At 42.7% G+C, this 12,631-nt stretch overlaps 1 protein-coding gene across 1 annotated transcript; it reads left to right on the top strand.

The window, feature by feature from the left end:
- The first annotated feature begins 3,993 nt into the window (after positions 1-3,993).
- LOC117920604 lies at positions 3,994-5,361 on the top strand. Its single transcript, XM_034838211.1, has 2 exons — positions 3,994-4,660; positions 4,745-5,361. Exons 1-2 carry the CDS (start codon positions 3,994-3,996, stop codon positions 5,359-5,361), a joined length of 1,284 nt encoding a protein of 427 aa, XP_034694102.1.
- Positions 5,362-12,631: the final 7,270 nt, after the last annotated feature.

Here is a 12,631-nt window from a genome sequence, read left to right as displayed (position 1 = left end):
GGTATGACGGCTGCAGTGGGATGCAGGACTGAAGATGCCACGTGTTTCTGGATCATCAGAAGCTCCTCAAAATTGGGACTCTGAGCATTCATGTCAGAAGGTAGAATGATGCATATTCATCACCTCTGTCATCTCATCCGGCCCTCATGACGGTTTCGGTATTTGCAATATTGTTGCTAGTTCCATTAATGCTGCTACCAAAGTGATTGAGGATCTGCAGGAAAAACTTGAAGCTGCTCTGGCAGACCATGAAGCAATCTGTAGTTCACAAGTGAATGAGAGGTCCAATGAATTGCATGGAAAGAATGAAGTGGCTATGTCATTCTCAAGTTGGTTGAAAATACTGAGGGCGTCGTTCAAACTGGGAGATATGGAAATTGTCCCAGATATACTATCTGCTTCATGTCTGGAGATTTTGGTCTGCATGTAGCTGAAGTTAATTGTTCCCTTCAAGACCAACTCAAGTTCCGAGGGCAGAAATAAGATCTTTTGGTTCCAATAATGCAAGCAAGAAGGACAACGAGATTTCCTCCTTCGATAATTCTTCTAAGTGTTCTCAAAGTCCAAAGTTGACCAGTGGGACAATGATGCATTAATGGACTGTGGCCACTACTTTTGTAGTAGTTACAGGTGAGAGTAGTGCATCGATCAGACTCTGAGACACTGCCACATGGAAGCTGATTGACACCCCCCATTTGCCAGCATTTTGAGACCAGAGGCACAAAGTCAAAACAGAATTGGAAAGTCTTTTATTAAAGCCCAAGTCAAGGACTGTTGACAGTTATTTGATATTCCGAGAAGCTTGGAATAGGGTTCTTCCCTCATGATCTTGAATGGGTATTTGACAGTAACATCAGTCTTCAACCCCGAGGTACTCATACCTTGGACCCACTCTTCAAGCTTCTTAGTTGCATGGCCACCTTTGGCATGCAATTTTGGACCACTTGTCATTGCTCCATTCTTTCCCCTTTGATTTTAAAAATAATCTTCCTGGCATCAAATATCATCTTGAAAATAATTTTTCTCAAAATTCTGGTTTTCTAATAATCTCCACTTTCCCATTTTTCATCTCTAAAGTTTTCAGGATCACCTAGAAGTCCCATTTTCAATAAAATTTTTGTTGTCACATTTTCTTCGGCATGCAATTTTCGTAACTTTCCTCATTTTTAAATGTTTTAAAATAAGCAAGAATCAAATTCTGTAATTCCAACTGAGGGAATCTATAGAATTAATTCATGCTAAAGTGAAATGGGCTTTGGTGGGGGCCCCACATATGTGATTTCATGACTAGTTGATTGATTGATTCATTCATTTGTCATGCGTGATTGACTCTATTATGTTCCTTGATATGTGCTTAATTATATCTTGTTCATTGCTCACTAACCCTGTTTCATGATAGCGCATTCGAGATTGCTGCCCAGGTACGCATTCACTCGTTCTGATAATTCATCTTATATATTCTGATTCTCATACATGCATGATTGATGTGGGTATTCATTGATTTTATTCATCCATTGCCATGTTAGCTTCATCTCATTAGTAGAGACCCGACTTTAGGGACTTAGAGGGGTGCTACGGTCTTTACCGTACCTTCCCGATAAGTAACCTGACCCCCGAACCTGATCCGGTTTTTCACAGATCGCCTTTTCCAAAATAAGGAGTCACACTTAGGGTTTTCTTTCTTATTTTGTTTACCCTTTTAAAAATAAAACAAAAATAAGTGGCGACTCCAAGTCATTTTCTTAATCAATAAAAATCAATTTTTCAAATAAAAATCGAGCTCGCCATCGAGTGGGAAACACATTGAGCCGAAATGCGGGGTCCACAAAATGGCGACTCCACTGGGGATCGTTTAGAGGGTCAAGCTTGAACTTAAGATGAAGCAAATGTGGTGTTTGATGAGTCTATCAGTGGGTACTCACTTCTTGATTGCACATTGAGAGTTCCCGAGTTTTCACTTGGGACATTGACATGTTGATCATATTGGTCGATTATTTTGATTAGGGATTCTGATATAGTCAGTTTCTTCATGCTTCATTGATTTATTTGTTTGAGATATTTGACGTGCTGGTTATGATGATTGATTCTTCTTGATTGAGGATCCCGAGATAGCTATTTTCTCTGTGCTTCATTGCCATATTTGTTGGAGATATTGACATGCTGATTGTATTGATTGCCTATCTTATTTCGCTTAATATAGTGATTATGATATTTGCCATGATTATTCTGATCGCCTTGCGTGTATGGATTCATTATTGGTTTGATTTGACATGTCGATTCTCTGGCTTATATATCATCTTGATCGTCTTTGAGCATGGTGTTCTTATCACTATTCATCCTGATTCTCATAGCTTATATGCATGCTTGAGTGATATACCTGTACTCTGCTTGACTGTATGGTGCATGACTACCCTTCCTTTGTGTGATTGCATGTTGCTTGTCCGTGTGGGCCGCACATCTATCCCCTTACCTCCAACCCTCTGGTTTTCGGTCATTTTCTTCATTTCGGCTCTCACTTTTGCAAGTGTGAGGCCTTGTGTGTGCTTGATTCTCTGACCGAGCCAGAGGTTAGGAGTAGGGTCTAGCGACGGGCTATACCGATGTCTGGGAGCGTTCTGGAGGAGACCGACATATCGATGCTGATTGGAGTCTGATCATTGAAGACCTGTATAGCCCCAAGCTAGGTTTCATGGATAGTTGTGCGACTGGTGTGTTTCCTTTTCTGCTCTAGATTCATAGGGTTTTCGGATGCACCCACACCATCACTGTGCACTCTAGTTGACTATTGAGCGTTGAGAGTTTGAGAGGTTTCACCATAGGAAACCCCATGGGATGTCGAGGTAGTGCATGTGTGGAGGTGATGACCACCTTGCATGGAAGCGCCTCATCTCTTCGGAGGCGTGCAGAGGGTTGCATACCGCTGGAGGGTATGATCGCTTCTGCTAGGGATCTTTTAAAGTCCACCCATATCCATTTAGAGCCACCTTCACCTCATAGGTTGAGTCGTAGATCCTTCGATTAGGACTCCCTCCCTACACGTGGGTGCATCTGAGGGCCTTCAGAGCCTCTATGGTTACACTTTGGATTCGACACTGCCTCCTTTTAGTCTCCAGTCGAGAGTGCTCGGAGATCGGTATGAGTTTGAGTACGGTTGGATCACCTTTCATCTTGTAGCTCTAGATTATGTTTTTTACTCGAGGAGTTTAGCATGTTTTCTCCCTAGGGTTTTCGTTTTTCTTTCTTGGCTCGGCACACCCCTTCACTTTGTTGTCACTTACTCGATACTTTGGGATATGTTTATTGATCATCTTTTTACACTGTACACCTATCACGGGCTCAGTACCTCATCATTTGTTTGATCCTTGGTTCGATTTTCAACTCGATGCTCATATTTTCATTACAGAAAGGTGAAAGGCACATTTTCATATTCACACATTTTTCGGGAGATTCGCCTTGATCGCCTTATCATTTTCTTCCATTATGGAGCTCGAATTGAAGGTTGAATCAAGGATATTTTGGTCTAGATTGAGTATCGATCTCGTGATAGTGTTGTTCTTCACACCCCATTCACTTTCTTCACACCTCGATCATTTTCTGGATCATCCATAGAAATTCTTTTGTCATATTTGTGGTTATCTCACACTTGACACTCATGTGACTCTAGAGATTCTATCGTATATCCAAATTTTTTATTGTCACCATAGGATTGTGTATCACATCCTGTCATGTATTGGGTTGTATTGTATCATGCATTGGTCATTGTTCGTTGCATCTCGTGTCGTTGCATGAGTCGTGTTTGAGTCGTTTTGCTCGGGTTCTTTTGTAGGGGTCTATTTGTAGTCCCAGTCTTGGTTCAGTGCCCTGGGTTGAGCTAGAGAGAGGTTGATTCGTATCGTTGAGCTGCTATAGACGGATTCATAATCAGTTTCAATTGGTTAACTTATCGCTTCTGTGGTTTCGATTCAGAGAGCATTGACCGGTTTGAGTTAGAGGATGGATACTCAGCAGAGTAGGCACGTAGTGCTCGAGGACACGTCATCTGATTTAGTGGCACCACCTGTTATACATGTTCAGATACCAGCTACACAGACGTTTCCTACTGTTTTGCATGATCATGCTGCTATCATTCCACCCATTGTCACACCAGTTACCATTATTGAGGATCCTCGTTCTCGTATGGACAGACTCGAGCGGAGGATTGGACAGATGAGAGATCCTGATGAGATGATTTCATGGGATGACTCTGTCGACGTGTCAGTGGCCACTTTGCCAGTCGGTTTCAGGATGCCTGATATAGAGAGATATACGGGTGTTGGATGTCCTCGTATTCATCTCAAACTTTATAGCACAGTTATGAGGGCTCTTGGCCTAGATGAGGCACAGTTGCTCTCTTTGTTCCCATTATCATTGAGCGGCATGACACAGAGATGGTATGCTTCATTAGAGTCATCTCGTCGGAGAACTTGGGAGGACTTAGCACAAGAGTTTCTGAGACAGTATTCATTTAGTGGTGATACGAGCGTTACACGTAGAGAGCTCGAGTTTCTGAGACAGGGATCAGATGAGCCTATTTCTTCTTTTATCTCCCGTTGGAGGGAGAAGGCTGCAGAGATGATGGAGCGACCTACCGAGAGAGATCAGATGAGCATGTTTTTGAGGAGTTTGCATTCTAGGTTTGCTCGACATCTGATATGAGTCCCATTTCAGGATTTTAGATCATTGGTTCAAGCTTTATTCGATGTAGATGATGGCATTTCTAAAGGATTATGGTCAGATATTAGTCCTTCTCCAGATACTGAGGGAAAGGGAGTCGTTGGATCGTCTGAGAGCTATGGAGGCGTATGTTTTGCAGACTTTCAGCATCGACGACCTGGTTATCATCCCTATGCGGGATCATTGCAGATACCCAGGAGTGATTTCCCACCCTTACAGCATCGCCATCCTCAGTCAGTTCAGCAGTACCCTTCTGTGCATCCTCATACTGTCACGGTGCGACCTTCATTTCAGTTTCAGCGTCCACAGACTAGTATCCCACGGCATGAGCAGTCTCGTCCCCATCGGCGACATCAGAGGACTTATTCTGATTTGGGGATGCCTTTGGATAGAGCTTTTGAGCGACTCAGAGCTACTGGTTTTTTAGTACCATTGGCCCCTAGGCCACCCCCGAGTACCTTACCTCCGTGTTTTCGTGCTCACGAGTTCTGTGCATTTCACCAAATGGCAGGCCACCGTACTGATTATTGTGCTTCTCTACGTCATACCATACAGGATCTTATTGACAGTGGTGCAGTTAGCTTTCCTGTATCGACTACAGATACTGATCTTGGTCCAGATATGATTGCTGATTCCTTTCCAGCCTAGTCTACACATGCAGTTCCTCCTCCTTCGGGCTTATACCATCATGTTTTGGACACCCAGGGCACTGATATTCACAGGACACTTTGATGTCGCATACCTTGTTGGTGTATTTTGGGACTACATTGTTAGTTGGTCGTTTGAGTTTTTGTTCTCTTTTACTTTGTATTTGAGTTTTGTTTTATAGATAGTGAGTCGAGTTCGTACCCTATGTTTTGAGAGTAGACCTTATTGTCTTATTATTTTGCATGATGTACTCTCATTTCACTTAGTGATATTGTTGTTTTCTTGGGTATGTGTTTCTATCTTTTTTTTATTATTATCATTGTTTTCGTATCATGCATTTTGTGTTGTTATGTTGAGTAGCACCGTGTGTTGCTTTGTTTTGTCTCTTGCATGTGTTTGTTTTAGAGTCTTGGACAGTTTTAGTGTCGTGACTGGTCCCTGAGCAGATATTGATGATATGATGGTTGTGATACAGATCACATTGAGATTAGACTTCTTCAGTTGAGGTTCACCATGTCGGACGAGATCGCACCCATTACTCTTACTACTCTTTACGGGATGATGGTGGATTTGACACGGAGAGTTGAGAGGATTGAGCTTATTTTGTCGGAGTACCCATCGTCATCGAGAGGAGCTCTAGGAGTAGCGATGCCTTCATTGCCACATTTGACTTCACCGGCACCTGTTGCTTTGGGTACCTCACATCCACGACCTCGCCCATATTCGGTGCTCCAGCATCATTCCTCATCCATTTCATTGGCTACGTCGACACGACCTCCATCCTGGGTTCGCGGCCCTCCGGTCATTACAGTTCCTCAGGAGCGATTTCACCCTCGTCGACAATGTCGGAGACACTTTTCAGATTTGAGCATACCCCTGAGTAGAGCTTTTGAGACGTTCCAGGCCATGGGATTTTTGGCTCATTTGGCTCCTAGGGCACTTCCGGATCCCGTGCCTTCGCAGTTTCGACTTGATTTATATTGTATGTACCATCAGTTAGTAGGACATCACACTGATCGTTGCACTGCTCTACGACATGCCATACAGGACATTGTTGATTCTGGGACGTTTGGGCATCCTCAGTTTGACATGTTTACTATTCCTACCTCAGCTCAGGCCATGCATGCAGACGCTCCTTCACCAGCAGTCCCTGATCTTATTGACTTGGGCGATTGACTCATGATTGGCTTACCTTGGTACAGTGGTGCTCAGATTTTGTTCCTTTTATGGCCAGAGATGTGACGACAGGACCAGTCACTGTTTTTGTTTTTGTTTGTTTAGTCTTGTTTTACTTTTGACTTTTAGAGACTATAACTCGATTCTTGAGTATTGTCTTTGTTATCCTTCTTTTGCATGATGTACTCATCGGATTATCCCATTGGATGCATTTTCTTTTAGGGACGTATCTTTGTGTTTTGTGATATGATGTGTTATTCTTTTGACTTGAGGTGTCTTTTCACTTGCACATTGTGGTCTTGAGGCTTGACCTATCATGGAGGATATTGAGCCTATTAGCCTAGGATCAGAGATTTGACTTAGGGAGTTCGAGATTGTGATCCATCTTCTTATGATCAGAGCAGTACCTTGCTCACTTCCCATGCCTTGACTTTGTTTTGACCTACATCCGTCCATTATGAGCTTTGCACAGTATCACCCTTTGAGACCATTATATGACCTTTCCATCATCGGTTTTTCTAGCTTTACACATCCCCTCTCTGATTCGACCAGATAAAGTGTGAGGAGTTTGAGCCCGGGGTTGTTCTTGCATGGCGAGGGATAGTTTATGATCTTTGGATGGTTTACAATATGTGGATTGGTCGATTGCTTGATGAGACTGTCACTTATTTTGCCGTGAGTACAGAGGTTGATCTTATATGATGAGAGTTGGCTTGTGATGGGCGGTCGTGCCTGATGAGATCGTCGTTCACTTTGCTTTGATAGGATCATCTTTGAGATTATTATGGAGCATTTGGAGTACGGTTGGTGCATGATTCTAGAGGGCTGACGTGGTCATATCAGATAGACATCAGTCTTAGGTATTGATCATTTGAGGGCTTGAGAGCACGATGTATGAGATCGCGGTCGCAGGATGGGTGGCCTTCATTTCGGTTAGCTCACACCCTATTACCTTTATTGACATCTAAACCATTGCTAGCCCTTTGAGCCTCATATGAGCATCATAGCCTTTTCTTTCTTATAGCCTTCCTCACCTTCTACACCGGGATAGGGGCCCTTCAGTGTATGCATGCATTGTTTAGGAGTTTATTGAGCCTTGGACCTAGAGGCGCATCTTTCTCATTATCCTTTCCTATCATTGCGTCATTGCATTTCATCACACTTCACCGATTGTGTCCTTTATCCTATCTGCTGCTCGCTTTGCATTACTTTCTCCCACCCCGAGTGGTAATCATCATCAGTTCATTACATGGAGGGTAATCATGTCATTTTCCACTATCTATCCTACGGACGTTGATCCAGGGATCCTTAGTTTGAGAAGGTCACATCATCAGAGAGAGTTTATGTTACATTGACATTTGAGAGCATGTTTGTCCATTTTGACCTCATCTTTGGGGCTTCTTGGTTTGCGTTCAGAGTATGTACATTTTGTATATATGTAAATAAAAAAAATGAAAAGAAAAATAAAAAAGGCGCATGTGTGTATTATTCTCTATCATTGAGTGTGTATATCAGTGTTCGAGAGTCGCTTTGTTGGATATGTCTATTGATGGGAGTTCATATGTGAGCTCCCCGAGACCTTTCATCCTTCGTATTCATTTTGTTGTATGTTTTGAGAGCGAGATGAGTGGTCTTCTCTTAGGAGCTCTAAGTCATTGTCCATTCATCATTGTGTTCGTTATTGACATGACCTCATTTCATATTTGATTTGAGCGGATCATCACTCGTTCTCGTATTCTATGCTTCATCATCATCCTCGTTTTCACTTCTGATTCATCATTTTTATTTCACCTCTTATTCTGTTCTTACAGTGACCTCATTTTCGGGTTTGGTACTCTCTTCACACCATCATTATACATCTCGTCATCAGTTTGGTTTTTCTTCATTGCATCATCATTGTTACCATGTTCACTGTAGGCATCTTCAGGTTCATGGCTCACGAGATTTGCTATACATGTTGCATTTTATACTAGAGGGCGTGGGTTTGATCATTGGGTATTTGGGCCTAGTTTCCCTTCATTTCTATCACCCTATCACCCTAGCCTTCGTTACGTCCTGAGTCTTAAGACCACCCTGATGCCATGACATCATACATTGTGTTTGATAGCTCCTATGTGAGCGATACTTGGGATTGGTTCGAGAGCGTTCTGATTGTGATGGACCAAGAGTTATGGTATGACCCTACACTGGGGCATAACCATCTCAGAGAGTTTTTATTATCGGATGACCATTATGTCGAGGCATACTCTTCTCAGTCGATGACAGATTTTTGAGCCATGTCCATTCCTTGGAGGATATCAGATGTCCTTTTTCACATTGGAGCATGAGACATGATTGGCGCATTTCATCTGGTGTACTTTACATAGGGGCATACCCTTTTCGGTCGATGATGGTTTTTAGGCATAGTTGTTCTTTCGAGACGATTAGATTCATTTCACATTGGAGTACGGGATATGATTGGGTGATTCCTTTGATGTGATCATAGGAGCATAGCCTTCTCATCATTATTGACATATTTTTGAGATGATTGGATCAGGACACGGACACTTATGAGAGCATGCAGTGGAGTTTAGTCATTTCAGGGTTTGCCCTATACTGGGGCATAACCCTTTCATTGGCGGTTGATCTTAGAGATACCAGTTCACATTGAGATGTGTTTTTTTTTAGAGGAGGTCAGATACTCTCTTCACGTTACCATGATGACTTTGAGGAGCAGAGGTTCATTTTGATTAGATGATGTATGATTGGTTGTACTCCTCTCATTGATGTTTGATTTGGAGATGCTTACATTGGGGCATAGCCTACTCATCGATGATGATTTTGTGAGATGACAGTTTATGTCGGACACTTACTTTCCAGAGATCATTCTGCACTGAGAGCTTACCCATTTTGAGATGATGCATTCATACTGGGGCATAGCCACCTTGTTGATTTTGACATTGAGACTCCACTTCTTGCTTATGATTGCTGCTTTCGATGGATCATAGAGTCATTGACACCCTGGGCTCAGTCTTCTTAGCGTACCTAGTTTAATTTGGATATTCACTTATCTTTGTTACACACCCATCCATCCTACATTGGACACCGTTATACTTGCACCCATCTTATCAGAGTCTTACATCTTTTGAGCCCACATATTTCATCGTCTTACGTGACCTTATCCCTTTCTCTTGTGATCAGAGGAGGATGCAGACCAGTCTCGGGCTTTCTGGTTGAGTTTTCACATGCCTTTGGACATTAGGTTCAACATCTCTCATGATGGTAGGACCTATTAGATTGTTGATGCATTTGGGATGATGTACTCATTATTAATAGTTGACGTGTCGTGACTTGTTTTTGCTTACATTTCAGACTTAGAGTTTCGGTCAGCATTTGTTTGGGCCATTACTTTAGTTTTGCTTTGTCAGCATAGTTTCGATGATGCTTGGACTGGTTTTAGCATTTGTTCATTGAGGCTCTATATGTGTTTTTTCATTGCATCATCATTGAGCATATCCCAGAGTATCTTGTTTGGTGACATTCTATGTCTTATGTTGGTTACTATCTTACATTGGGGCATACCCCCATCCTTGAGTTTATCAGATCTTTTGCGTACTTTCTCACTGCTTGATCTATTTCTTGATCTTTATGGGTCGTCACACTGGGGCATACCCCCATCCTTGAGTCCACCAAATCTTTTGCGGTTTTTCTCACTACTCGATCTATTTCTTGATCTTTGCGAGTCGTCATATTGGGGCATACCCCCTTTAGCGCTTTTCTATTGGGGCATACCCCCTCTCTTTGGGTTTACCGTGTCTCGTGTTGATTTCATGGTTGTCAGACCCATTTGTCGATCTTTATGAGTTATCACTTAGGGCATCCCCCTATGGTCATCTTGTTTAGGGCATCCCCCTATTATCAGCTTGTATAGGGCATCCCCCTATTGTCACCTTAGCTAGGGCATTCCCCTACCTTCAGTTTGTTTAGGGCATCCCCCTTCTTTCAGTTCTCACCACCGTAGATTGGACATCTATGGGCTCGTTTCAGTTTTCATCACCATGGATCGGACACCTATGGGCATTTCAGATTCACCACCATGGATTTTCATCCTTGGGCTTTTGAGATTATCACCACCATGGATTTTCATCCTTGGGCTTTCGAGATTTTTCACCACCATAGATCAGACATCTATGGGCATTTAAGTTATTTAACCACCATGGATTTTCATCCTTGGGCTTTCGAGATTTTTCACCACCATGGATCAGCTATCTATGGGCTTTGATCAGTTTTTCACCATCATAGATTTTCATCTATGAGCATTTGTTTCAGATTTCACCACCATGGATTTTCATCCTTGGGCTTTCGAGATTTTTCACCACCATAGATTGGACATCTATGAGCTTTGATCAGTTTTTCACCATCATAGATTTTCATCTATGGGCTTTGATCAGTTGTTCACCATCATAGATTTTCATCTATGAGCATTTTGTTTCAGATTTCACCACCATGGATCAGACATCTATGGGCATTTCAGTTATTTCACCACCATGGATTTTCATCCTTGGGCTTTTGAGATTATCACCACCATGGATCAGCTTTCTATGGGCATTTCAGTTATTTCACCACCATGGATTTTCATCCTTGGGCTTTTGAGATTATCACCACCATGGATCAACTATCTATGGGCATTTCAGTTATTTCACCACCATGGATTTTCATCCTTGGGCTTTTGAGATTATCACCACCATAGATTTTTATCTGTGGGCATTTGAGAGTTTCACCACCATGGATCGGGCATCTATGGGCATTTTTATTGTATCACCACCATAGGTCTTCACCTATGGGCCTTCTAGTTTAGCATTTAGAGTTAGCTTTTTGGTTTGGCTTCCAGAGCTATTATTTTCTAGTTTAGTTTTAGAGTTAGCTTTTTGGTTTGACTTCCAGAGCCATTATTTTTCTCAGTTTAGCGTTTAGAGTCAGTCCCACCATTCCGAGTCCCAGCTCCTAGCATTCATATTCACTGGCACTGCACATCTCACCTTCACGGTTTTGCATTCGTCCTCGGTTTTCCTCACTTCATTACCCTGTGCTTATCGCATATTCATCACGTAGTTCACATAGGGCAGTCTCCTTTAGACGCATTCTTGTCTGTACTCCAAGGTGGTTCGACCGTTACTCACTTTCAGCATTGGTTTTTCGAGTCACTTTTGGAGACATTTTAGAGGGAGCCTAGATCCTTAGTGTAGCCTCAGAGGCGCTTTGAGATATGTTTTTCTTTTAGGATTAGAGTCTTTGTGTTCGTTTGCTAGCCTGAGTGACCTTGCATTTCACTCATGTCCCTATTGGGGTCTCTTTGATTCTTCGGTAGAGTTCACTTAATTCCACTCACTATTCACACTTGCTTTTCACTCCAGTGTTCATGATCCTTACACTCGTGAACTCTACCGAAGAGGGGCATATTTGTAGACCCCCATTTTGGGGCTCGGTTTCATGCACTTTCATGCAGCTTGTTTTGCCAAGTGTCGCAACCTCAGGAGACCACATGGCATCTTTTAATTGGCTGCTATGGAATCAGATATTGCTTTTAAAAGAGCTATCAGGAGGCGACACCTGGAGGGGGATATGCAGAGGACGTTCAAAGTTTGTTAGAGAGGGGAGCGTCTCCTACAGTTAGGTGAGGTGACTTTTTGGACGTGTTTTGCAGAGGGGGACGGGGCTGCAGAAATCTGGAGTAGGGGAGAGCTTTTGTTCGATTTTTTTTAGGGGGAGCTGGAAGGACAAGTTTTCTGGTGAGGTGAAGACACCAAACAGAGGAGATATTTTGGGGGAGCAGAGAGCTTGAGAGAGGGGAAAATCGGGTAAAGGTGAGTGAGGCAAGCTAAGAAAAAGGAGAGCATGTTCCAGAGATAAGGAGAGAGATTTTTCTATAGGGGATTGCTGGAGCTTAGGCTGCTACGGAGAGGTTTCTGAAGAAAAGGAAAAACCAGAGTGAAAGGGAAGCCATTTTTGGGTTTCCTGAGAGAAAAACTGAGAGGAGATTTCTGGAGAGGAGGCAGTAGAGCTGTGATTTTAGAGGAGATGGGGGAAGGCTTGTTGGGGAGGAAATATTTTGAGT

Source organism: Vitis riparia, chromosome 1, assembly GCF_004353265.1.
Source record: "Vitis riparia cultivar Riparia Gloire de Montpellier isolate 1030 chromosome 1, EGFV_Vit.rip_1.0, whole genome shotgun sequence".
In the NCBI taxonomy this organism is placed as follows: domain Eukaryota; kingdom Viridiplantae; phylum Streptophyta; class Magnoliopsida; order Vitales; family Vitaceae; genus Vitis; species Vitis riparia.
This window is presented reverse-complemented; position numbering and strand designations above follow the sequence as displayed.